Source organism: Mchenga conophoros, linkage group LG12 (genome assembly GCF_057382185.1).
Source record: "Mchenga conophoros isolate Kocher_MC1m ecotype Shallow Benthic linkage group LG12, M_conophoros_male_GT1.1, whole genome shotgun sequence".
NCBI classification, from domain to species: Eukaryota; Metazoa; Chordata; class Actinopteri; order Cichliformes; family Cichlidae; genus Mchenga; species Mchenga conophoros.
The window spans coordinates 6,925,118-6,947,709 of record NC_140537.1 but is presented as its reverse complement, the minus strand read 5'-3'; the positions used below and the strand labels follow the sequence as shown (position 1 = coordinate 6,947,709).

At 42.0% G+C, this 22,592-nt stretch overlaps 2 protein-coding genes across 2 annotated transcripts in view; both read left to right on the top strand.

Moving 5' to 3' along the window:
- gcn1 (GCN1 activator of EIF2AK4) overlaps positions 1 to 11,717 on the top strand; it is a 29,469-nt gene extending 17,752 nt beyond the window's left edge. The window contains exons 37-57 of the mRNA XM_085293532.1: positions 603 to 823; positions 938 to 1,006; positions 1,188 to 1,326; positions 1,412 to 1,608; positions 1,778 to 1,920; positions 2,013 to 2,130; positions 2,230 to 2,445; positions 2,562 to 2,726; positions 2,924 to 3,085; positions 3,181 to 3,273; positions 3,365 to 3,508; positions 4,206 to 4,475; positions 4,623 to 4,736; positions 5,250 to 5,480; positions 5,577 to 5,770; positions 7,225 to 7,339; positions 7,647 to 7,743; positions 8,061 to 8,209; positions 10,104 to 10,214; positions 10,785 to 11,006; positions 11,096 to 11,717. Coding sequence (XP_085149658.1) covers positions 603 to 823; positions 938 to 1,006; positions 1,188 to 1,326; positions 1,412 to 1,608; positions 1,778 to 1,920; positions 2,013 to 2,130; positions 2,230 to 2,445; positions 2,562 to 2,726; positions 2,924 to 3,085; positions 3,181 to 3,273; positions 3,365 to 3,508; positions 4,206 to 4,475; positions 4,623 to 4,736; positions 5,250 to 5,480; positions 5,577 to 5,770; positions 7,225 to 7,339; positions 7,647 to 7,743; positions 8,061 to 8,209; positions 10,104 to 10,214; positions 10,785 to 11,006; positions 11,096 to 11,221 — 3,296 coding nt within the window. The 3' untranslated portion in view covers positions 11,222 to 11,717. The remainder of the gene's footprint in view (positions 1 to 602; positions 824 to 937; positions 1,007 to 1,187; positions 1,327 to 1,411; positions 1,609 to 1,777; positions 1,921 to 2,012; positions 2,131 to 2,229; positions 2,446 to 2,561; positions 2,727 to 2,923; positions 3,086 to 3,180; positions 3,274 to 3,364; positions 3,509 to 4,205; positions 4,476 to 4,622; positions 4,737 to 5,249; positions 5,481 to 5,576; positions 5,771 to 7,224; positions 7,340 to 7,646; positions 7,744 to 8,060; positions 8,210 to 10,103; positions 10,215 to 10,784; positions 11,007 to 11,095) is intronic.
- Positions 11,718 to 13,795: 2,078 nt separating this feature from the next.
- On the top strand, positions 13,796 to 22,592 carry rab35b (RAB35, member RAS oncogene family b). The gene is made up of 6 exons (XM_085293531.1): positions 13,796 to 14,116; positions 16,436 to 16,486; positions 16,593 to 16,716; positions 21,264 to 21,388; positions 21,554 to 21,678; positions 22,347 to 22,592. The coding sequence occupies exons 1-6, from the start codon at positions 14,065 to 14,067 to the stop codon at positions 22,473 to 22,475; spliced, it is 606 nt and encodes a 201-aa protein (XP_085149657.1). The 5' UTR covers positions 13,796 to 14,064; the 3' UTR covers positions 22,476 to 22,592.

The following is a 22,592-nucleotide window of genomic DNA, read 5'->3' as shown; positions in this document are numbered from 1 at the left end:
TTTTAAATCTTTAAATGGTCTGGCACCTGCATATTTGTCTGATTTGCTGAAGCCCTATGTCCCCACTCGTTCGCTCCGGTCAGCTGAGCAGCTGTTGCTCTCAGTCCCCAAATCACGGCTGAAACTGACAGGAGACCGAGCGTTCTCTATCGTGGTTCCTAAGCTTTGGAATAATCTTCCTCTTCACATTAGGCAATCGACATCAGTGCTGGTTTTTAAATCCAGATTGAAAACGCATTTTTATTCACTGGCTTTTGACTCAGTGGTTGACTGACTTTAATTTACTTATATTTTATTGTTTTTGCTATGTTTATTATTTTATCGTATTTATTATTATTATTATGGAATCTATTATATTTCTATTGTTCAGCACTTTGGTCAGCCTTGTGTGTTTTTAAAGTGCTATATAAATAAACGATGATGATGATACGACCCCGTATGAGCAAGCACTTTGGCGACAGTGGGAAGGAAAAAATCCATGTAAACAGGAAGAAACCCCCTGCAGAACCAGGATTAGGGAGGGCGACCATCTGTAATCTACTGGTATTATACCAGTGGTAGGTACAGTAATGCTAACAGCTAAGTTTGTTTTTCTCTTCCAGCTATCACCCCCATCCTATTGGATGCTCTCACCGACCCGTCCAGGAAAACCCAGACGTGCCTGCAGACGCTGCTGGACACCAAGTTTGTGCACTTCATCGACGCCCCCTCTCTCGCCCTCATCATGCCCATCGTCCAGAGAGCCTTCCAGGATCGCTCCACTGACACTCGCAAGATGGCTGCTCAGATCATTGGAAACATGTACTCGCTCACTGACCAGAAGGTACACGGGGATAAGCGAAATATCAGAGTAGTCCATTCAGTAAAACTAGTGTTTTCCAAAGCTTTTTCTTAATGATTTGTTTGCTTTGTTTTTGTTTTCTTCTGCTCCTTACAGGATCTGTCACCATACCTACCCAGTGTTATTCCTGGACTGAAGGCCTCCTTGTTGGACCCGGTGCCTGAGGTGTGTTTAGTATTCTTAAATAATCCTGTATGTATGTAGCTGACGATGAAGCAGCAGTTCACTCCGTGTTTTTTTTTTTTTTTGTTTTTTTTTTTGTTTTTTTGTTTTTTTAACTTCATTTTATCTCCTCTCATTTCTTCCTTTCATCTTTTATCATGTTTCCTTCTCTTTCCCCCTTCAGGTTCGTACAGTATCAGCTAAAGCCCTGGGTGCCATGGTTAAGGGGATGGGTGAGTCCTGCTTTGACGACCTGCTGCCGTGGCTCATGGAGACGCTGGCCTCTGAGCAGAGCTCTGTGGACCGCTCAGGAGCTGCACAAGGTGGGTTCTTCTCTACTCTGTCCTCGTGTTTCTGATTTGTGCTCAAAGCCAAGAGCTCAGTGGTTTGTGTGACGGTCTTTTTCAGGTCTGGCTGAGGTCATGGCTGGACTGGGAGTAGAGAAGCTGGACAAGCTAATGCCAGACGTAGTGCAAACTGCCAGCAAGGTGGACATTGCTTCCCACGTCAGAGATGGCTACATCATGATGTTCATCTATCTGCCGCTCACTTTTGGAGATAAATTTACTCCCTATGTTGGTCCCATCATCCCTTGCATTCTCAAGGTACTGGTTACTAAGAGCTACTTACTGCTAAGAGTAAAACATTTTAAAATCACAATGAATAATAATATAAAAACGTTTCTTTTTTTGTATAGCTATTTTCAGTTTTTCACTGTGTATCGTGTTCACGTACATGTTTCACTGCAGCCTCATGCTCTCTCTCGTCCACCAGGCGCTGGCCGATGAGAACGAGTACGTGCGAGACACGGCACTGCGAGCCGGCCAGAGAATCATCAGCATGTACGCTGAGACCGCCATCGCACTGCTGCTTCCCGAGCTGGAACAAGGACTGTTTGATGACCTGTGGAGAATCAGGTCAGATAAATGCACGGTAACATGTTGGCAGTTCAATAAATGTCACTCATAGAGCTACTGACCTGCTAACTCGTGCCCTTGTTGGTTTATAGATTCAGCTCTGTGCAGCTGCTTGGCGACCTGCTGTTCCATATCTCTGGAGTAACCGGAAAGATGACCACAGAGACGGCGTCAGAGGACGACAACTTTGGAACTGCTGCATCCAATAAAGTATGAATATGTATATATTTTTTTTCTCAGCAGTTCATTTTCTATTAACTGATATTGGTTGAATTTTGTTTGCTGATCTTTGACCTTTACCCCTCTCAGGCTATCATTAGTGCTCTGGGAGCTGAGCGTCGTAACCGCGTCCTCTCAGGCCTCTACATGGGCCGTTCAGACACCCAGCTCGTGGTTCGACAAGCTTCTCTCCACGTGTGGAAGATCGTGGTGTCCAACACCCCCAGAACTTTGAGAGAAATCCTCCCAACCCTCTTCACACTCTTGCTGGGCTTCCTGGCTTCTACGTGTCCTGACAAAAGAACAGTAATGCTTGTTTTTCTTTAACTCTTTTCATGATCTCTGGTGTTTCTGTTTGGCTCTTGACGTGAAAGTAGTCATACAGAGCTTTTTGTTAACGTCATTTGTCTGCACGGTTTTAGATCGCTGCTCGGACGCTGGGTGATCTGGTGAGGAAACTTGGAGAGAAGATTCTCCCGGAGATCATTCCCATCCTGGAGGAGGGCCTGCGCTCTGACAAGAGCGATGAGAGGCAAGGTGTCTGCATCGGCCTCAGTGAAATCATGAAGTCCACCAGTAAAGACGCTGTGAGTCACACTGCTGTTGTAACACACATTTTTTCCGCACGTTTGTAATTATTATAGCTCGTGGGATTGAATTAGAACTTTTACAATGATTTTATTTATTAAAAATGGTTCTGAATCAAGCAGTGGGGCCTGTTTTAGCTTAAGCTGAAAATTCTAGTAAACTTAAAACCTTAAATCTGATGACACTTGTGTTGCAGGTGCTTGTTTTCTCTGAGTCACTCGTCCCTACAGTGAGGAAGGCTCTGTGTGACCCTCTGGAGGAGGTCCGAGAGGCTGCAGCCAAAACCTTTGAGCAGCTCCATGCAACCATCGGTCACCAGGCGCTGGATGACATCCTGCCTACCCTGCTCAAACAGCTGGTGAGGGAGTGAGGGGGAAAATGTAATATGAAATCTGTAGGATTTAAGAAGCTTTGCAGTCTAGTCTATATCTCATACCGAACATGTTTTTGCAGGATGATGAGGAAACGGCTGAGTTTGCTTTGGATGGCCTGAAGCAAGTCATGGCAGTAAAGAGTCGTTCTGTGCTGCCTTACTTGGTTCCAAAGGTAAAGCATCACACGTGATTTCCTTTTTAAGGCCTTTATGTCATTTTTATGTTGTGTGACTATAATCCAGTGTTCTCTGTGCTTCTGCTAGCTGACTGCTCCTCCTGTAAACACCCGAGTACTGGCCTTCCTGTCTGCTGTGGCTGGAGATGCTCTGACACGTCATCTAGGAGTCATCCTCCCTGCCCTGCTCTCTTCCCTCAAAGGAAAACTGGGAACAGAGGACGAAGCACAGGTACAACCAGCAATCTCCAAATATAAAGCTTCCCTACTGATTCTGTTGTGTTTGAGGATTTTGTTAACGTCCTTTAGTCAGATTTTTCTTATTTGCTTGTTTGTTTTTTAATACCATACCACTCCTGTATATGTTAACTTTGTAGTATTCTGAGACAATACTCCAGCACTACTGCTGTTGCCCAGTTCTGCTCAGTAGCTTTTTCTATTTTAAATCAACTGGAGAATTAAAATCCTTCTTATCTGCTAAACAGGCCATATGTCCTACTTTGATTTCCTCTTATTGTCATTCAAAATGCAGCTGCAGACGTACCAGAACACCATGTCTCCCCTCTAGGCTCAGATTATTTTTTTCCCCTTTTTAAAGCACAGCTTTGACCATCACCAGGTTAAATCAGTTACTATCCAGTCTGTGGTCTCCCTGTCTTTTAAAACCTTCTTAATTTATTTCAAAACATTTTGTACACAAAGGTATTGGCAGTGATTTAGAAAGAGCTGCAGTTTTGTGGTGTAAATATTTACAACGCATTTAAACCCTAAAATACTTTTCAGATCTATGCGAGAAGTGAGCTCCATTAAAATGTCATAGTGTTGCTTCTATTAACTCTGACTTTTTAGTGGTTATTTTACTGTGAACACTGCATATTTTAAACTGCCTTTCTGAATGATATGACTGGATGTTGTTACCTTTGCACCAGGAATTGTGCAGCTGTCAGACGGTGATCCTTTCTGTGGAGGATGAAGTGGGCCAGCGGATCATCATAGAAGACCTGCTGGAGGCCACACGGGGCACCGATCCTGGCCTCAGACAGGCTGCCGTCACCATCCTCAATGCCTACTTTGCTCGCACTCGACTGGACTACAGTGCCCACACACGCACGCTGCTGTCAGGCGTCATCCGCCTTCTTAACGATTCCAACCCAGAGGTTTTGTCTCAGAGTTGGGACACCATCAACTCCATCACCAAGGTGTGTTCCTATAAAAATTTCTTTCCATTTGCATGAGCTTTCATAGTCTAGTACAAAATATGTTAGTAAATAAAACAGTGGACCTTTTGATTGTTTTTAAATCAAAGGTGAAATGCAAACTCACTGTGGCTTTGATGTGTTCTTTAGAAACTGGATGCAAGCAGCCAGCTGGCTCTAATCGACGATCTGCATCGAGACATTAGATCAGTAGCCGGAGACGTGAAGGGTCAGCACCTTCCTGGTTTCTGTCTGCCCAAGAAGGTAAGAGGGCAGCGCCTGACACAATAAACACTATTGCTACATTATTACAGCATGGTGATGTCATTCTACAGCAGCTCATTCATCCTATTGAGTTCTTGTTCTGTCAAGTGAGCAGAGCTTTGAGTGGGCACATTTGTGACATGAACTGTGTCCACATAATTAGAAACTCATTAATAGTGATCATTCACGTGGAGGTCTTTCTATTGATTTGCTCAATAAGAGCGGGCACTGCAATGGGCCAAGTGTGTTTTAACCTGGCTTACACACTTTCAGTAACAATCTGATTTTAATGTTGTTTAGTTCTTCAAAAAAGCAAAGTACCACATGTCCACTGGATCCAGCTTTCAAAAGTGTTTATATCATTGTGTATGTATATTACCTGTGGATTCTTGACTGTTCAGGGAACAAAAAAGCAATTTCAATATGCCACCAATTAAACATTAATTGGGAAATGTTGGTTTCTTTCAGCTCTGTTCAGTTAATATTTTTATTTTTATCTCGATGCTTACATAGGGTGTGACCTGTATCCTGCCAGTCCTGAGAGAAGGTGTCCTCACTGGCACCCCTGAACAGAAAGAAGAGGCAGCTAAAGCATTAGGAGGGGTCATCAAACTGACGTCTCCCGAGGCTCTGCGGCCGTCTGTAGTCAACATCACTGGACCTCTTATTCGTATCTTAGGAGACCGCTTTGCCTGGACTGTGAAGACTGCTCTATTAGAGACTCTCACCCTGCTGCTGGCAAAGGTCTGGTGGAAGACAAAATGGCCAACTGTACCTCTCCAAAGCTGGTCAAAGTTTCTGTCAGAAGGCTCTAACCTTTGCACTGCGTTCCTCCTCCAGGTGGGCATAGCCCTGAAGCCCTTCCTGCCTCAGCTCCAGACCACCTTCCTGAAAGCCCTGCAGGATTCAAGCCGTGCTGTAAGACTGAGGGCGGCAGAGGCTCTGGGTCAGCTGGTTTCCATCCACGCCAAGGTCGATCCACTCTTCACTGAGCAACTCTCTGCAATTCGCAATGCCGAGGACTCTGGAGTCAGGTTTGTGTGCAGTCTGGTATTGTTCAGTACAGAATCAGCAACAATAAACATCCCCAACAGAATTTTCAAAATGTGTGAGCCTGTGATGTTAATATTTTAAATCATTTTATCTCCACAAATAGAGAAGTTGAAATGTATCATCTGATTAAAGATGCTGCTTTGTCTTAATGTTACAAGCACAGACTGGGAGCCATTAGTCTGAAAATGTGTGTATGAAGCATAGCCTGTATATTAAAGAGGGCAGTTCACTCCTCTATTTTGGAATAATCATTTAGACAATAGAATATGCTGAGAAAGCATTTACATGCTAATTACTGCCAAACACCAGAACCAAACCTTCAGGGCACAGAGCACAAACTTCAGGATGGACTGAATCACCCAGAAAGTCATTTTATTTGTCACTTAATTTCAGCATGAAGACTCCCAAAGGCACCATGAGCACAAAAAATATGGAGAAGTCATAAATTGGGCACACCAGCTGCCAGTACAGCTCTTTATATTGGCACACGTGTCATTGAAAGAATGATTTTTTTTATTTTTTTTTAAACCTGGTGGAGCCTTGTTGTATCCTCAACATTAACTTCTATAAAGTAGACACAACAGTGTTTGTGTTTTGTAACTTTTTTGCTCTAATAAGGAACATAAAGAGCATTTATTTAATTTATCGGTAGGCCTAAATTAGTGACCAGTATTAGCTATTTGCCACTACCGATCTCCTCACTGATAAAAATTAAATAGTAAAGAAGAGGCTGGAGAAACACTCTTCAGTTGTGTTGTGGGTGCTGACATTGCACAGTTTGTCCATCAGAGGGCACTCTGTAGCGTCACTGTTTGCAAGAAATGCGACAACAATCTGATCTGAGCAGTGTCGAGCAGAGCGCAATTAATAAGTACACATATCAGATGTTAGGAAAATCTGCTTAAGAAGCATAAGCAGTAATAATATCAGCCAATGATTTAGAATTTGGGATCTTTTTATTTTTTTCTTAAATCATCAAATATTGGTGTCGGTCCAAAAACAAATCCTTTATCGGCTGGCCTCTGCTGGCTTCAGTTTTCTAGTTGCTGCTTGGTTTGGAGTCAGTTTTAAAGTCTGAAACATTTCTCCCAAAATATTATTAACTAGAAGCTGATAGTGCAGCCTGACACCAGCTTAACTCTAAAAAGTGTACGATGGAAGGAGAGCCAGAGTACAGAAATGCAAATGTGTTTGGATTTATCTTTAAAAAAATAGTTCCTCATTACATCCTTTGTCCACCAGAAAGCACTGACAAATTTACTACAAATCTTCTATCATATTTCTGGGAAGTTGAGTTTTAACATATAATTAGCAAAAACTGTAGTTTGTGCTGTGTGTTTATATCCAAAATACAATATCTGCTTACATGTTTTTACATGAAATAAAAAATATTTGCTTTTGTCTTTTAGTTTAATTCTCCTGTTTGTGTTCACAGGGAGACTATGCTCCAGGCCTTAAGGTTTGTCATCCAGGGGGCCGGATCAAAGGTGGACCCAGCCATCCGCAAAAACATCACCACCACATTGCTAGGCATGTTGGGACATGACGAGGTATGACGAGCAGCCCTCAAAGACTTCTTTAGAATGTGTTGCAACCCTTTTTTCCAACCCAGAACCTGCAGTAGCTACTGGATGCATAAAGTAATTAGCAGTGAAGTACGTGTATAAGCAGATTTCAGAGTTATTCACAAGTAGAGTTTCCTCTGTGATCTCAGTAGAAAAACGGAAGTCAGACAAAGAGGATGTGGTTTTCTAAAAAGGTGGTTTTAGTCTTCGTGTCAGTTTGAGAATAAATGACACACAACCTGTCTCTGTCTGGCTGTCTTATTGGTGTGTGTGTCTGTGTGTGCACTTGCAGGATGCAACTCGTATGGCCTCAGCCGGCTGTGTTGGTGAGCTGTGTGCCTTCCTGTCAGAGGAGGAGCTGAAGAGTGTGTTACTTCAGCATGTCTTAGGTTGGTATTTGTGTGCAAAGTTATTTTACACCTTTCTCAGGATCTCATTGTAAGTGTGTGTAGGGTTGCTTTGTCATTGTGACCATCATCAGATGTCCTTTTTCCTGCTCATTGAGTTATAGAGTGAAATAATTATAGCGCTAAGAAATTTGAAATTTAAAAAATCCTTTTATAAAAACATTTAATGTATGTTTGTCCAGTGTATCTGCATCAAAAAAAGCTTCAGCTTGTTATTGTCTGCTGCTGTGTGCTGCATTATTTTGTGCGTTAGCCGAGCAGTGATGCCACGAGCTCATGAACGGTCTGCCTCTCTTTAGCCGACGTGTCTGGTGTGGACTGGATGGTGCGTCACGGTCGCAGCTTGGCCCTGGCCATCGCCGTCAAATCTGCTCCCGGGAAGCTGTGTGGGAACGAGTACTGTGACACTGTGACAGAGACCATCTTGGCCAATGCCACCGCTGATAGGGTGAGCAGAGAGTTTACTCATAGATACCCACAGGGAGATTGGAAAACAGTAGAAATAGTTGCCATTTTGGGAAGTGTGTTGTGATTTTGTTGTGGTAATGTCTCTTGGAAACATCAAGGTAACACAGTCACTTCTGAAAAACACCAGATCAAAAAATATATTTCAAACCACTGTTAATAAACCAATGTACTCTTTTACTATAAGGATTAAACAACTGAGATGTGACAGGCAGTAATGGAAAAATCACCGTAATGCCTCGCAGTAAGGTGTCACCAGTACAGCTTCCACTCTGATTCTCCAGGTTTGAACTCTGAAAAGTTGGACCCCTTTCCTCCACAGGAATCCTCCATAGGTGTTTTCACATTCATGTCATTGTCACTGTTCAGCGGCCCCATATAACCATTGTTATGCATGCCTTCAGTATAGAAATACTTTTGTATAAAACACTCTGAGTGCTGGAGTAGAGTAGAAAAGCGCTGTATATGAACCGGTTCATTCACTATTACCATACATCATAATACAGTGATTCTGTGATACTCTGTACGTCCAGATATTAAGTAACATAAGAAGGAAAAAAATATCCCCGCACACTCTAAAAGGAGGAATCGGGTATCTGTTTGCTGCACTGTGGTGGTGTCAGTGTGTGTTTGACTACTAACTTTTTATAGAAGCTACTTTTGGCTCCCTTAGTAGCAAGGGGTCATTTGATTTGGCAGATTTTGACACCGGGTGTGCTTCCCAGTGCAACCCCAGTGTGTGAAGCACTATGGACCTGCTGTTATTACATTTTAATAATGTTCCACTTGAATTAATGAGCTCACTGATTTATTTTCCTGTGCATGACACTATTTTAAACCTATGTGTTTCTTCTTCGTCACCATAGTTTTATTTCCATTAATGAGATGGTGTCTGTGGTTAGTCAGATTAGTGGAGAGCACCTGTTGTTTTAATAAAAAATATCAATATTTGGTTGCAGGCTATCAAATAGCGAAGCACCAAAAGTAAGTGAAAGTTAGTCACTTCATCTGGATACAGCATTTTCAGCGGGAAAAATATTTCATCACATCCAGTTTCAGCTGACTGTAGGTTCCCCAACCTCGTAAACTGTACAGTTATGTAACAATCAGTGCTACTGCATAGCAATGAGCCACACAGTCATTTTCATCATGACTGATATGCAAATGGATACAGAGTACTGAGGACTGGCTGCAAACACAGCATTGTCTCGCTCTAACAACCTTACAATCTATTGCTCTAGATTGTCTCATTACTGTTGAGGGGGCGACCGTGGCTCAGGGGGTTGGGAAGCGCATCTGTAACCGGAAGGTCGCCATTTCGATCCCCTCCTCTCTGTCCTGGTCGTTGTGTCCTTGGGCAAGACACTTTACTCTTCCGCCTACTGGTGTTGGCCAGAGGGGCCGATGGCGCGATATGGCAGCCTCGATTCTGTCAGTCTGCCCCAGGGCAGCTGTGGCTACAACTGTAGCTTGCCTCCACCAGTGTGTGAATGTGAGAGTGAATGAATAGTGGCATTGTAAAGCGCTTTGGGTGCCTTGAAAAGCGCTATATAAATCCAATCCATTATTGATTGGTCTATTTTCAATATTGTATATTTTGATGTTTTGTCCTTTTAATGCACCGTGCGATTATCTTTTTTTTTGTGTGTTCTTAATCTCATTGATGTATTCCTAATGTAATTATTTGCATTTTCATTTTATCTTTCATATCTTTTTAATTGAATTTACTTGTTAAGTTTCTTTGTTCATATAATATGTTACTCTGTCTTATCAGCTTGTCAGTCATCCTTGTAGCAATTTCAGCTGCACTGATCGATCTTCTAGCCTTATCTTAGAGTCTTTTTGTCCTCATGCGTGGCATTTTGTTCCTCTTCCAGATTCCCATTGCTACCAGTGGGATCAGAGGTATGGGATACCTGATGAAGCATCATTTGAGAACAGAGGGGAGCAGTGGTGTTTCCCAGCAGATGATTACACAATTTGTTAAGGTAAAGCAGAGAATCAAACCCTGTCCACTTCCCATTTCTATATTTGTACAGGTGAGGAAGTGGGAGCAGTCAAGTTGCCAAAAATGGGCTCGTGCCCACTGTAATGTTGGAAAAAGGTGTAGCTGTTTAAATTAATACTTCTCACAGTAAAATTATGTGTAATACAAACATAGTTGCTTGTAGTAGAGTTATGCTGTAGTATTATCTTTTTTGGTTTTATAGCTCACGCTCATTGTTTTATTTAGGCTCACAGCTCTTCTTAGTCTTTAGGTAGAAAACTGAACACTAAGAGAAAGTACCTGCACAGTAGTGAGGGCCAGGAAGAAACTAAGCAGTGTGCTCAACAGGATATTCAGCATCTGTAAATGAGGAGTGTAGAAAACATTTATTTTTGTGTGTGAGTGATTAGTGTGTACATTTCCACACTAAAAGCACAGCATGAAAGCTGATATCAGTCTGATCAGGTGTTTGCTGTGAAGCCTGTGTATTTATAAGAAGATGATTCCTTTGAGTACCTCTTTGAACAGTGTGTATTGTGCCATTATATCTGTTGTCTGCGTGACCCTGCAGTGTCTTCAGAACCAGTCTAGTGATGTCAGACTGGTGTCAGAGCGGGTGCTGTGGTGGGTATTCAAAGAACCATCACTGCCCTCCGTGGACGTGAATCTCATCAAACCTCTGCTGAAAACTCTGCTGGACAACACCAAGGACAAGAACACGAGCGTCCGGGCCCAGAGCGAACACACAATCGTCAACCTGCTACGGCTTCGTCAGGGGGAGGAAACCATGCAGGTGCGACTATCAACTCCCTACTGTAATCTGCACACAGATGTAATCTGTAGAGCAAAACATTTTTACACGCTCCTCTCTTTGCATTTCAGACTATTACTGCCATTCTGGACTCTGCAAGCAATGACCTACTGTCAGAGTGTCACCGCCGGTCTTTGAAAAAAATTGCCAGCCAGCCAGACTCCAATGAAGAGATCGATGACACAATCCTAACATGATGGACTAAACAACGAAGTGCTCTGATCTGCAGAAAGCAGCAGAAGATTTACTGACATATTAAACAAATCCGTGTATGAGAACCTCAGACACACTGGGGAGCCTGAGATGAGTAGTGTTTTGGCTGTATTCCCCAGAAAATTTTGTTTTTGGCGTTTTTCTTCCCCCCCCCACTTTAAATCCTTGTTTTAGCGGCCTTTAAACCCAATTTATTTTATCATATGATGCACAGGTTGTTCTCTTGTACCGAGCAACAATAGAAGACACGATGCCAAATCTGTTTTGATATTTCAGTGTTTTGCTACTTATTTTACCAAAATGATTTCAATTATTGCCACTGTTAATGAAACAGAGCCCCCCTTTCTTTACCTTTTATTTGAACTTTGAGTGTGACGGTTGTTTGGGGAAAGCAACTTCTTATAAAAACACAAATCATTCTTATGTCAGCGATGCAGTTGTAAAAAGGCAATACATAATAAAAGGTTCTGGATTTCATAATGTAGTGTGTTAAATATTGGATGCTTGGTTTTTCTCAGGTTGGCGTCTCTCAGACTTTGTCACACCTCACTTGAATTCCACCAAGTTCTCTGATTCACCAATTGCTGGATTTTACTCTTGAAGCTTCAGCAGACAAAAACTTTTGGCTTCCAGTTAAAACCTCGCCACTCTCTTGCTTTCTATGTGGCCTCATCTCGCTTTTCTACTCTGGTGATTTGGTCTGAAGTCTCCCTTCATGGTCTAGGTTTTCCAAACCAGGAACACAGAGCCTAGAGGAGATGCAGGAGTACATTCACATCTGAAATATTATCAAGTGGCCTTAAATGTCTGAAGAAAAAGGTTTCAGGATTGGTTTTCCACTTGTATATTTTTATTTTTATTTTTTTTTTGTGTCCCGTTTGGATCTTTAGCCATCAGAATTGTTGTCTTAAGGCCAAGAAAGATGCCAAGCGGATTTATTTTACCAAGTGGATCATCATGGCCTTGCCATATTGGTCCATTTGATTGACCTTTATTATAATTATGAATTTATTTTATTTTCGGTTGCTACAAACGGGACAGACATGACTGTGGGATAGGACAGGGGGAAAGAATGAAAGAAAGAGAGGGAGAGAAAGAAAACCAAAGGGGAGAAGAGACGGTGAGAAGGGGGGAAGAAAGAAAAAAAAACCCCCACCTGGATCACCTGTATGGAGAAAAAAAACAGAAGAGAAGGCAAACAACAAAGAGCAACATAATAAAAAAACAAAACAAAACCGCACCATCACAATAAACTAGCTAGCAGTAGATAACAGTAGATACTAAATAATAAACGCTATTGTGCAGCACGCAAGATAGACAGCGCACAATGTGCTTTGAGGCAGCAGCCAAGAAAGGTGTAGTCCGCGTCTGTGAACACCCGTGTGTACACCTGTGAGCATACCTGTGTGGATCAGCATGCTTGTATTCCAAAGGTTTCTCCATGTAACGATCTGCTAGGGAGTGTGGGGAGCCATAGCCCCGTCCACCAGGGTATGAAGCAGGTATGGAGGAGATCCAGGCCCCAGATATCCAGAGGCCCCAGAGTACAAGGTCTGAAGTCTTCCTTCATGGTCTAGGTTTTCCAAACCAGGAACACAGAGCCTAGAGGAGATGCAGGAGTACATTCACATCTGAAATATTATCAAGTGGCCTTAAATGTCTGAAGAAAAAGGTTTCAGGATTGGTTTTCCACTTGTATATTAAGAGGAGGAAGGGGAACTATTATGCCTTTCATTTTTTCTGCCATATGTATGCTCTTACAGCAGTGGAGACTTATTAAATGAGGCTAGTTTCAGTTAATGAGGTTGGTGTTTGTCCTTAAACTACTCTAAATTCCGTTTAAGGCTTTTTTTTCTATGTTTGGCTCTGTGTGATCTCACTGAGAGCAGATACCCTTTATCTCAGGCACACAGCTTTAAGTTGGCAGCTAAAACAGTCCATTTCAGACAGGATGCACTGAGGGGAAACGCCAAGGATAAGTGTAAGATGAATAAGAATTATGTAAAAGATTAAATTGCCCATATCTGCTACTATAGAGCTGGAAATGCATCAAATTATAAGTGATATCGGATAATTTCTAGTTTTGGACATATTTAAATGAAGTAACAGGTACCCCAGTCTAGGGGGAAATCTCTGAAGCCTGGTGTGTCTGCGCAACAATCCGGATGAAATAAAAGGTGGAGCAGACTGGAGAAAGGTAATTCAGCTACTGTAATACAAATAATATATAAAAACCATGAGACAACAGCGAAATAAAATAAGTCTTCCCCCTTTTAAGGCTCCAAATTATTTCTAGTTGATTACACAAAACCGACAAACTGAATTTCCTCTCTATGCAAATACGAATTTAGTTGAACTTCCTGTAAACTACTGCAATGTGGAGTTAAACTACGAGTTTAACAACACGTGCTTCTCAGTATTGTGTGGTTTAAGTTGTTTTCAGTGCATTAAAAAGAAGCATGAATCCTCGGGACTCTCCAGCGTTTCTCCTGGCATGATTCTTGTGTTCATCAATGGGATGGGACCGCTGTGCTGTAGCTCGAGTCTGCGCAGTGAGACTGGGTCACAGTTGGGTGCAGCTCCACCAGAGGAGGAAGCGGAGTTTCCGGCTGTTTGCAGCGGAGAGCGAGGATTGCTGACGCCGCGAAACCCCGAGAAAAAACGCCGCCGGCTCGGGGGGCTAACAGTTTGTGATATCCTTAGTGGTGGTGGTGTTTTATACCGGGGGGATCTGGGGTCTGGTGATTTTCTTTACGCACCGAGGGAGTCCGACAGCTAACCGAGCAAAGAAGCGGTACACGGCGGGGGTGAGCCACCAGCTACCGGCATGGCCAGGGACTACGATTACCTCTTCAAGCTGCTCATCATCGGTGACAGCGGTAAGCCGACGCCGGGGATGCAGGACGGGAAGTGGGCCTTGTCTTGTTTTTTTTTTTACAATGGGGGAAGCAGAAGTACTATTTTAACCCGGCTATGTACCATCCGGGCGCTTTTGCAGTGTATTATTTTGTCTTTTAGGCACTGAAATTACGTGTTAAACGTACACATCCGCCATATTTTCGTGTCAGCTACAGGGCGGAGGTTGTGTGTCCGGGCTGGGCATGTCAGCCGATGAGGCCGGATACCGCCTCCAGACACTAAGGATTTATCTCTTGAAAATGTCCTAAATTGTTCTTATATCGGTTTAGACAATTGTTTTACCGCCGTAACACAACACGTACTGTGACCTATACCGTTCCTGTGGTAGTAGGATGTAGTTATGGCCTTTTGTTTGTATCTACAGTTAGCTAGGTTGTGTTGGCTAGCTATGAGCTAGGCTAACATGACAAGTCCTTGCCTGGTTATATGTTGATAACTGTTAGTTATCATTTGCTGCACCGGGAAGGTTAAATGCTAAGAAGTTGCCGGCACAGATGTAAATTCAACTAAGTCCGGTTAAGATGTTGCAATGGGTTTTGTTATTTATTTATTTAGCTAGTTAGCTTGTGAGACCTAGGAGGTTGAGAGTGGAGGAATGCTGCACTGCAAAGACATGTTTGCATCTAGTTAGTCAGACTACAGTGAAGTGAGACTGACACCGCGGTTAGTGTCAACCAAAGTGCCCTTTGGTGTATAAGGTATAACAGCACAAAGACTCTGACTGCTTCTTTATGTTTAGCACCTTTTTATCATGTTAATAATTAGAACAAACAGCCACAGGTAGATGCATAACTAAGATCTGTGTATATATGAAAAAAAAAAATGTTTGCCCCTCTTGTTTTTAAGTGGAAAACATGCTTTAAGAAAAGCGGGAAAATAAAAAAGTATTCCACCCTCAGCAGCTAGAGCCTCATCCCGCTGAACTTCTTTTGTGAGCAATGGTCTTTGGATTCATTGACAGCTCCGGTCCTGGCACTGCCCCATCAGCTGGCTTCTCACAGTGGAGAGACAAGGCAGTACAGCAAGCCCTTCACTGCATGTCACACACAGGGGCCAGTGTGCCCTCAGCTGCAGCATGGAAGCACTACTGTTTGCAGTGCTGCACAGAGATTTTTATTTATTTATTTGGGGGGCTCTGACCTTGTGCCCTTGTTCTGTTGTCAGACCTGCTGCTGGGAATCAGATTCTCCACTCACTGAATCCCTAGTTGAACGTGAGCACCCTCTAACCTATGACAAGTTAGAGGACATACAAAATTTCACAGTACACATGAACATCATTCTCTAAATGGAAATTTGAGCAACATTTCATGTATCAGATATGTATTACCTTTTTTTCCATGGTCTGTGGTTAATTTATGCTCCATTGATGTAGAGATATAATTACAGGCTGACAACAGAGGTGTCCTGGATATTTTTACACCTGACAGTTTTTTGTTTTTTTTTTTGGGGGGGGGGTTGCCAAGCTAAAGGCCCACACTACATGTTAAAGCTGATGAATGCTCTTCTGCTTTGAAGCTTTGGTCATTGTATGTTTGAACAAAACTCTGTAGTGCTGAGATCACAGGAACCTGATAGCTTTTTATGTGAGGACAAATCAAACATGAAATGACAATAACACAATAGATAACCTGTGTAACTGGGCTGCAGGTTCAGTCCCACCTCAGGCCAAAAGAGTGACTTCCTAACTTTCAGTTGTAACCTCACAATCACTCTTCCTCACACTTATAAACTAACCTCATTTTCAGTCCCTTTCTCTTTTTTTCTTTGTCCTCTCCTGTCATCTTTTATTACTCTTATTTCTTTCTGAATTCCACTGTTTCATATCTGAATTTTTTAAGAAGCCTCCCTGTGTCTGCCTCACTGAGGTTAAATCGATTAAGATTCTAGAGCTACCTTCGTCATCAGAATGAGTATGTAGGGTGTAGTCTTGCTTACCCGAAGCCTTCAGCTTGTACACTGTGCAGCAGGTTAGATCCGTGTTTATGTCTTGAAGAACTAAATCTGTATTTACGCAAAGATTAGAGGAACGATTCAGCTTGACATCCCCCACTTTTCTTTTTTTTTGTGTGCGTGTGCGTGCCGTCATCACGTGCTGCTGCTCTTGGTTAGCTAGGATATAATATGCGAAACCAAAACTCTTGCTCTGTTGTGGTGCAAAAAAAAAAGTGTTTTCAGACTTGCCAGTATCAAAAATGCAGAGTTGTTATAGTGTATATGTTTTTTGTTGTTGTGCCGCTGTACATTAAACCTCTTCCTGTGCTTGTGTTTCCTCCTCAGGAGTGGGGAAGAGCAGTCTCCTCCTGCGATTTGCAGACAACACATTTTCAGGTGCGGGGGTCGACCAAAGCAGCGATGTATAATCAGGACTCATCTCCGTTTCAGTTTCCATGTTTTCATAATAAATTCGATTTTGTGTTCGCGTGCCCACTCGCAGGTAGCTATATCACCACGATCGGTGTGGACTTCAAGATCCGGACAGTGGAGATCAATGGGGAGAAGGTGAAGCTACAGATCTGGGACACAGCAGGGCAGGAACGTTTTCGCACCATCACCTCAACGTAAGTGGATCCATTCACACACACGTCCCCCTCCTTTGCTTGGAGTTTTCAGGTGAAACTTTTTGTTTATGTTTTAACAATTAAGTCTGAAACCATGAAAGGCTCTTTGCGGTCCTGACATTAGGTTTTATATGAGGAAGCAGTAGAATAAGTCATTGCTGTTCTATGAAACTGGGTGGAATTCCCCACACATCCTAATTACAGATGTGAGAGGGAGGCTCCTTGTTGTGTGCTGTAGTGCTCCATGACGGTGCCGAGTGTACGTCATTACCCTCTTACACTTGCAGCGTGTTTCACACTGCTGTCCATGTGCCCTGAGGGTTCACAATGATCGGCACTCCCACGCTTTAAGAAGGAACGTTGGCCTAAATTTTTCTTTTCTCCACAGTTTACCTGAATAGACCAAGAACACAGACTGCTGTCTGTCCCAGAAGTTCACTGCTGTTCAGAAAGCCTGTAAAAACACAAAAAGTGCTGCTGCTACTCTTGCAAATTTAAATTTCTGTTTTTGAGAGCTTTTAAGCGTTGGTCGACTTTTACGACAAATAAACATGAAGTCTGTCAGGATATAGAGATAACAGTTGTTAACAGCATTAATTTGGTTTTGGTCTGTGCAGGCTTTTTTTTTTTTTTTTTTTTTTTTTTTTTTAAATAGAAATATTATCACTTCAGTTTGGTCTTGTGGTTTGATGGCAGCCTACAGAAAGATGCTCTCTAAGCTTTCAGAAGACGTCCCATCATTTACGTCAACCCACATAGCTCGCAATACCACGAGTGGAAGTCTGGAGTCTATTACATTTTGTTTTAAGGTTGGATGATGCAGCAGTAGTAGACCTCCAGGTGACAGATGGTGGGTTAGTGGGCAAAAAAACCCTTGATGCAAATGAATATGATCCCAAACTAATGAAAAAGTAAAGCAATTTCAGCATTTAGTGCTCATGACTATTACCACGCCCACTAATGTTGCTTCAAACTATCAAACTATAACAATTGCTTTTATTATGGATAACACGTTTTTAGACTCCTAAAAATAAATTTCAGTAATCTTTGCCATTGTATCAAGAGAAATAGTCTGCATTCATAGGTTTCTATATTCATGACAAATAGTCAGTCACTCAGTGCTCTGAGCAGCACCGATAGGAACATCATTGATGTGACCTACAGCTTAAACTGCAGTCATCTCACATGCTCACCCCTTTTTGACTTTGACTGAAGCAGACACAGACTGCGCTTGGGAGATATTGGAGCGTCATTTGCCTCCCGAGTTTCGTCTTGAATGGGACCAGGAGGGCATGTTTGACTCTTATGTACTAGCACTGTTGCAGGGAGGCCAATCAGAATGCTAAAATCACCCAGAAAGCGTGAAATCCTTAACGCTTTAGCCCCTGTGGAGCATAGCTGTCCTAGTTTGGAAGGATTGTTGCGACTTGTTCTGCAGGAATCCCTCCAGCGAGCAGGCTGCCTATTAAGGGTGATTGTTCCCTGTGCCGAACTAGAGTGGCATGGTGCCTCATTAGATCCTAAATGAATGTTTCTGTGGAGATGGATCATGGGCAGTGACCTGCTGAGTCTACTCAGGCAGACTAACCTGAGGTGGTAGCCATATGTCAGTGAGCAGCTGTGTTTTCAGCCTCAGGCTTCAGTCACAGCATAATATCACTTTAACTTTATCTTTTTCTCTTTTAGAGACTTTTATGCTGTTGTTTTTCTCATAATTATTTACTGTTTTGCATTGTAAATAAAAGAGCACATAATGAGATTAACAATAGTAAAAAGTCCGCAGGTGGACTCCTACCGAGGGCATCTAGGTCCCATGTTCAAGCGCCAGCAGCGGTCCACCTGAATGATGATTCTTTCAGTGAGTTCAGTATGCTAACCCTTTACAGAAAAGGGTACATCAGGTTGGGCTGTGAGGCTGTTTGTGTGTTTGGCAGTTTAAGGTTCTTTATTCATGTGCACTGAGCAGACATAAACGCACAGCCACACACCGCTGCTGTGTGTCTGTCCATCATTGAAGGACTTTGGGGACAAACCCAGACAATAGGCTTGGGTGGTATCTTTTTACTGAGGATACAGTAGTATTGTGTGTGTTGTGGTGTTTGTTTGGTTTTGTCATTGTAGTTTTAATTAAACAATTAGATGTTTCCACCCATACTAGTCAGCACTATTAATACCAGTCTGCTAGCAGGAGCAGTGCAGAACAATGGTCAGTAAAGTAAGGCAGTCTGATTTGTTTAGCCAGAAAATTAGACTCTACAAACTTCACTAATTGTAGCATGTATTAGAGCAGGGCGATATGGCCAAAAATATTTATAAAAATGTAACAGTGCAATTGCAAATTCCTTGCTGAAAGTTTAACCAAAAGGCATTTCCAGTAGAAATGGGCTGACATATCCTGAGCATAACCATGTATAATATCCACTGAAGTTAAAAAGAGGTGCTTTGCAACATTAAACTGCAGTGTTCAGTAACCCTACAAACGTCACTGCTGTTTAGTTTCCTGTCTTCATTTATGTTGGAAGTGATAGCAGAGCTGTACGTTTGATTTTTTTTTTCAGAAATCTCAGTCAGAACATGCTATATCATGCTTAGGTAACTAGCGAAATTAGCGAGCTAACTTCCGCTAGCTTCCTGCTAACTTCTAACTCCGTTAAATGTAATACATTTTGTTTTCATGGATGCCTGGAAGTTAAACTTTATAGTTACACCTGGTTAAGCAGCAATGCTGATCGTTTTATTAAAGATGAAAGAATTTAGACACTTTTTAACTCTCAGTGATGCTGCAGTGTTCGTTTGACCAGGTGAATACGGAGTTTAGGACCCAGATTACTCCCAGATTTAAGAGCACCTTAGTCCGACAAATACGACAATAACAACGGCCGCTTGCATGTTCTGCAAAAAAATGTGCTTTGTCGTGTATCTGACGGACAAACACCAAACCAGTTCCACATCACTGAAGTTTCACCATTTTTACAAACCAATTCTGGTTCATCTGTTTCACTCAACAATCGGCCATGTGCGTATGAAAACAAATGTACTGCGCACGCGCGTTTTACTCATATTCTATCGCGATATTTCATTTTCCTATCGTTGCCTAACATTATACCGGTATTACCGTGAACGGTATAATATGGCCCAGCCCTAGCAGAAGCGCTCTCCTTCCATAAATGAGGAGAACCAAGCTTGGTCTGTGTTGGCTTTACACTTTACTCTTGTATTGGCAGTCTTTGCAGTACAAAACATCTCATCAGATCACCCTTGTATCAGTTTCAGTAGTAAGAATAGTTTTTTATGGTATTGAAAATCATGCCCAATAATGTTAATTTACATTAATAACATAGTGTGATGTAAATCCTTGATGCCACCAAACCCTATCAAAACAAGCTGTATCCCCAAACTGTCACCACACACACACACACACACACACACACACAGAATCCCTGACAAAAGTTTCTTTGTGTTTGTTTGGCGTAGTGCATTGGTACTGGGGATGCACTCTCTCAGATCTGGCCTCTGTTTTTGAAGCCAGTTCATTTGTCTGTGCGGTATAAATGTGGTGCTGTTGCTTTTTCCTTCACACAGTCATACACTCTGTCCTGATGAATGTATTTATTAAGTTGTGCCCCTTCAAGTGTCTTTCCCTTTGCTGGATAACATTAGTTATTCGCTCAGAAAGTTAGGGATGACTTGAAATTAAAATTATACCGAAGGTCAGGCCATAGCATACTTAAACTGTTACACGGTGTAGTGGTATCAAAAACTCTTCACACATCAATCCTGTTGGCCTTTTTTTTTTCTTTTTCTTTTTTTTAAATTTTCCAGTCTGTTTTGTGTGTTAGCCATTTCTGCTGTGTGTTTTATTTTCATCTATTAACTTTAACAAATTATTTTTTACATATTTATTTGCCAACTTTAGCTTTAATAATTCCTTTTATTTGTTATTACCTTTACCAAACTATCTCTGCTGTTTATTCATTAATCATGTCTAACAGTTTCTATTGAGGCATTACTTTTAGATTTATTTTTAAATTTGTCGGTTACTTTCCATCACCATAATGTGGTGTTCAGAAAAAATGCAGGTCAAAGGGTTTTTTTCCGCCACCGAAGCTACGTCCATGTTTTACCCTGTCTGTTATCCTTTATCTTTAGGTAATCAGTTATACTGTTGTTCATACTCTTCGGCCAACAGTTTTAGCGTTCTCTAGTCTTGCTGCTATACTACCATTTCTCTGTAGTAAAAGTAGAAGTCGTTATAACTGTTCAGCTAATTAGAAATATTTTATCTAACTAGTCACAGCAGACGGAGGCCCCTCACTGAGCCTGGTTCTGTTGGCGGTTTCTTCCAATGTCACCAAGTTCTTGCTCAAAGGGTGTTATGACTGTTAGGGATTTTTTCTGTATTATTGTAGGGTCTTAACCCCACAATTTAAAGCGCCTTGAGGCGACTGTTGTTGTGATTTAGCATTATATGAATAAAATTAAAATGAATTCAATTGATCTTTTTCGCAAACTGTAAGCTGACTGTTTCCCCTTTCTTCTGTCTTTAGATATTACAGGGGAACACATGGGGTCATAGTGGTATATGACGTCACGAGTGCGGAGTCCTTTGTCAATGTAAAACGATGGTTACATGAAATCAACCAGAACTGTGACGACGTGTGCCGAATATTAGGTGAGTGCGCTCCAAAGAAACACCTTGGCACTGTTCTCGCCTCGTCTTCTTTAGCTTAAAAATAGACTCTGCCCTTCACTCCAGTGCACACCTCTTGTATTTGCTGGCAGTATGGGAATAATTTCTTGCTCCATTATTTTACACTGAGCTGTTTTCTATTTTTAGTGGGAAACAAGAACGACGACCCAAACTCTAAGGTGGTCGAGACAACTGACGCGCAGAAGTTTGCAGAGCAGATGGGAATCAGTCTTTTCGAGACGAGTGCAAAAGAGAACATAAATGTTGAAGAGGTAATTAGTTGTTTTGTGTTACTTGTAGCCTCAGACTGATAAGCTGGTCTGGAGCTGTTCGCCAGACATGCCAGGCATGCACAGAAGCTCTGTGATAACTGCTGATCAGCTTGTCACTGCACAAAGCATCGCTGAAAGTTACTGTTTTTGCCCCGACAAAACAATCTGCTAATCGTTTACTCAGTTAATTCAAGTGAGTGCTATTGTTTAAAACGGTTCACAATCACACAGCACAAAGAATAGTGTCCTTATTTTTGAAAAGCTAAGAGTGGATTTTATTACTTTTTAACCAAAGGCTGTTAATGTGCTCTTCTGCTTTATTGCAGTGTTAGATTGGCTTCAGATTTATAGGAATAGCAATGAGAATGGTGTCGAGTTTGCTAGCCTGCTTGTGTACATAGGTAAACAAATCCACCCCAAGACTCGCTAATCAAAACAAAATAACAACATCTATGTGGAAACTCATCATCAGAGGTTTTCCACCATTGTGAACAGCTGTGGGTGGATTTTTGTTGCCTGATTCTTAATTTCAGTTATCCAGGCTGCATCTTCATATTTAGAAATAAGACTCAAGTGAGGCTTTGAACTGTTCCTTTGTCACCATTATGACACACAAATCTGACCGCTCTAATCTGTTCATGCTTTTTGGTTTGTGCCTCTCTCGGCAGATGTTCAACTGCATCACGGAGCTAGTGCTAAAAGCCAAGAAGGAAGTGCTAGCCAAGCAGCAGCAGCAGCAACAAAACGACGTGGTCAGACTCACCCGGAACAGTAAACGAAAGAAAAAGTGCTGCTAACAAACTCGAAGCCATCCACAGAAAAGCGGGCGGCGTCTTCACATGCATATACACACATACACGATGGGACTCAGAGCATCTAAATTAAAGAGCAGATAAAGATTTAATAAATATATG

Excerpts from the sequence above, each read along its gene's own strand:
- rab35b (XM_085293531.1), top strand. The coding sequence starts at position 14,065 with ATGGCCAGGGACTACGATTACCTCTTCAAGCTGCTCATCATCGGTGAC. Across the intron at positions 14,117-16,435 it reads GCTCATCATCGGTGACAGCG|GAGTGGGGAAGAGCAGTCTC; the intron begins GTAAGCCGACGC and ends TTTCCTCCTCAG. Across the intron at positions 16,487-16,592 it reads TGCAGACAACACATTTTCAG|GTAGCTATATCACCACGATC; the intron begins GTGCGGGGGTCG and ends GCCCACTCGCAG.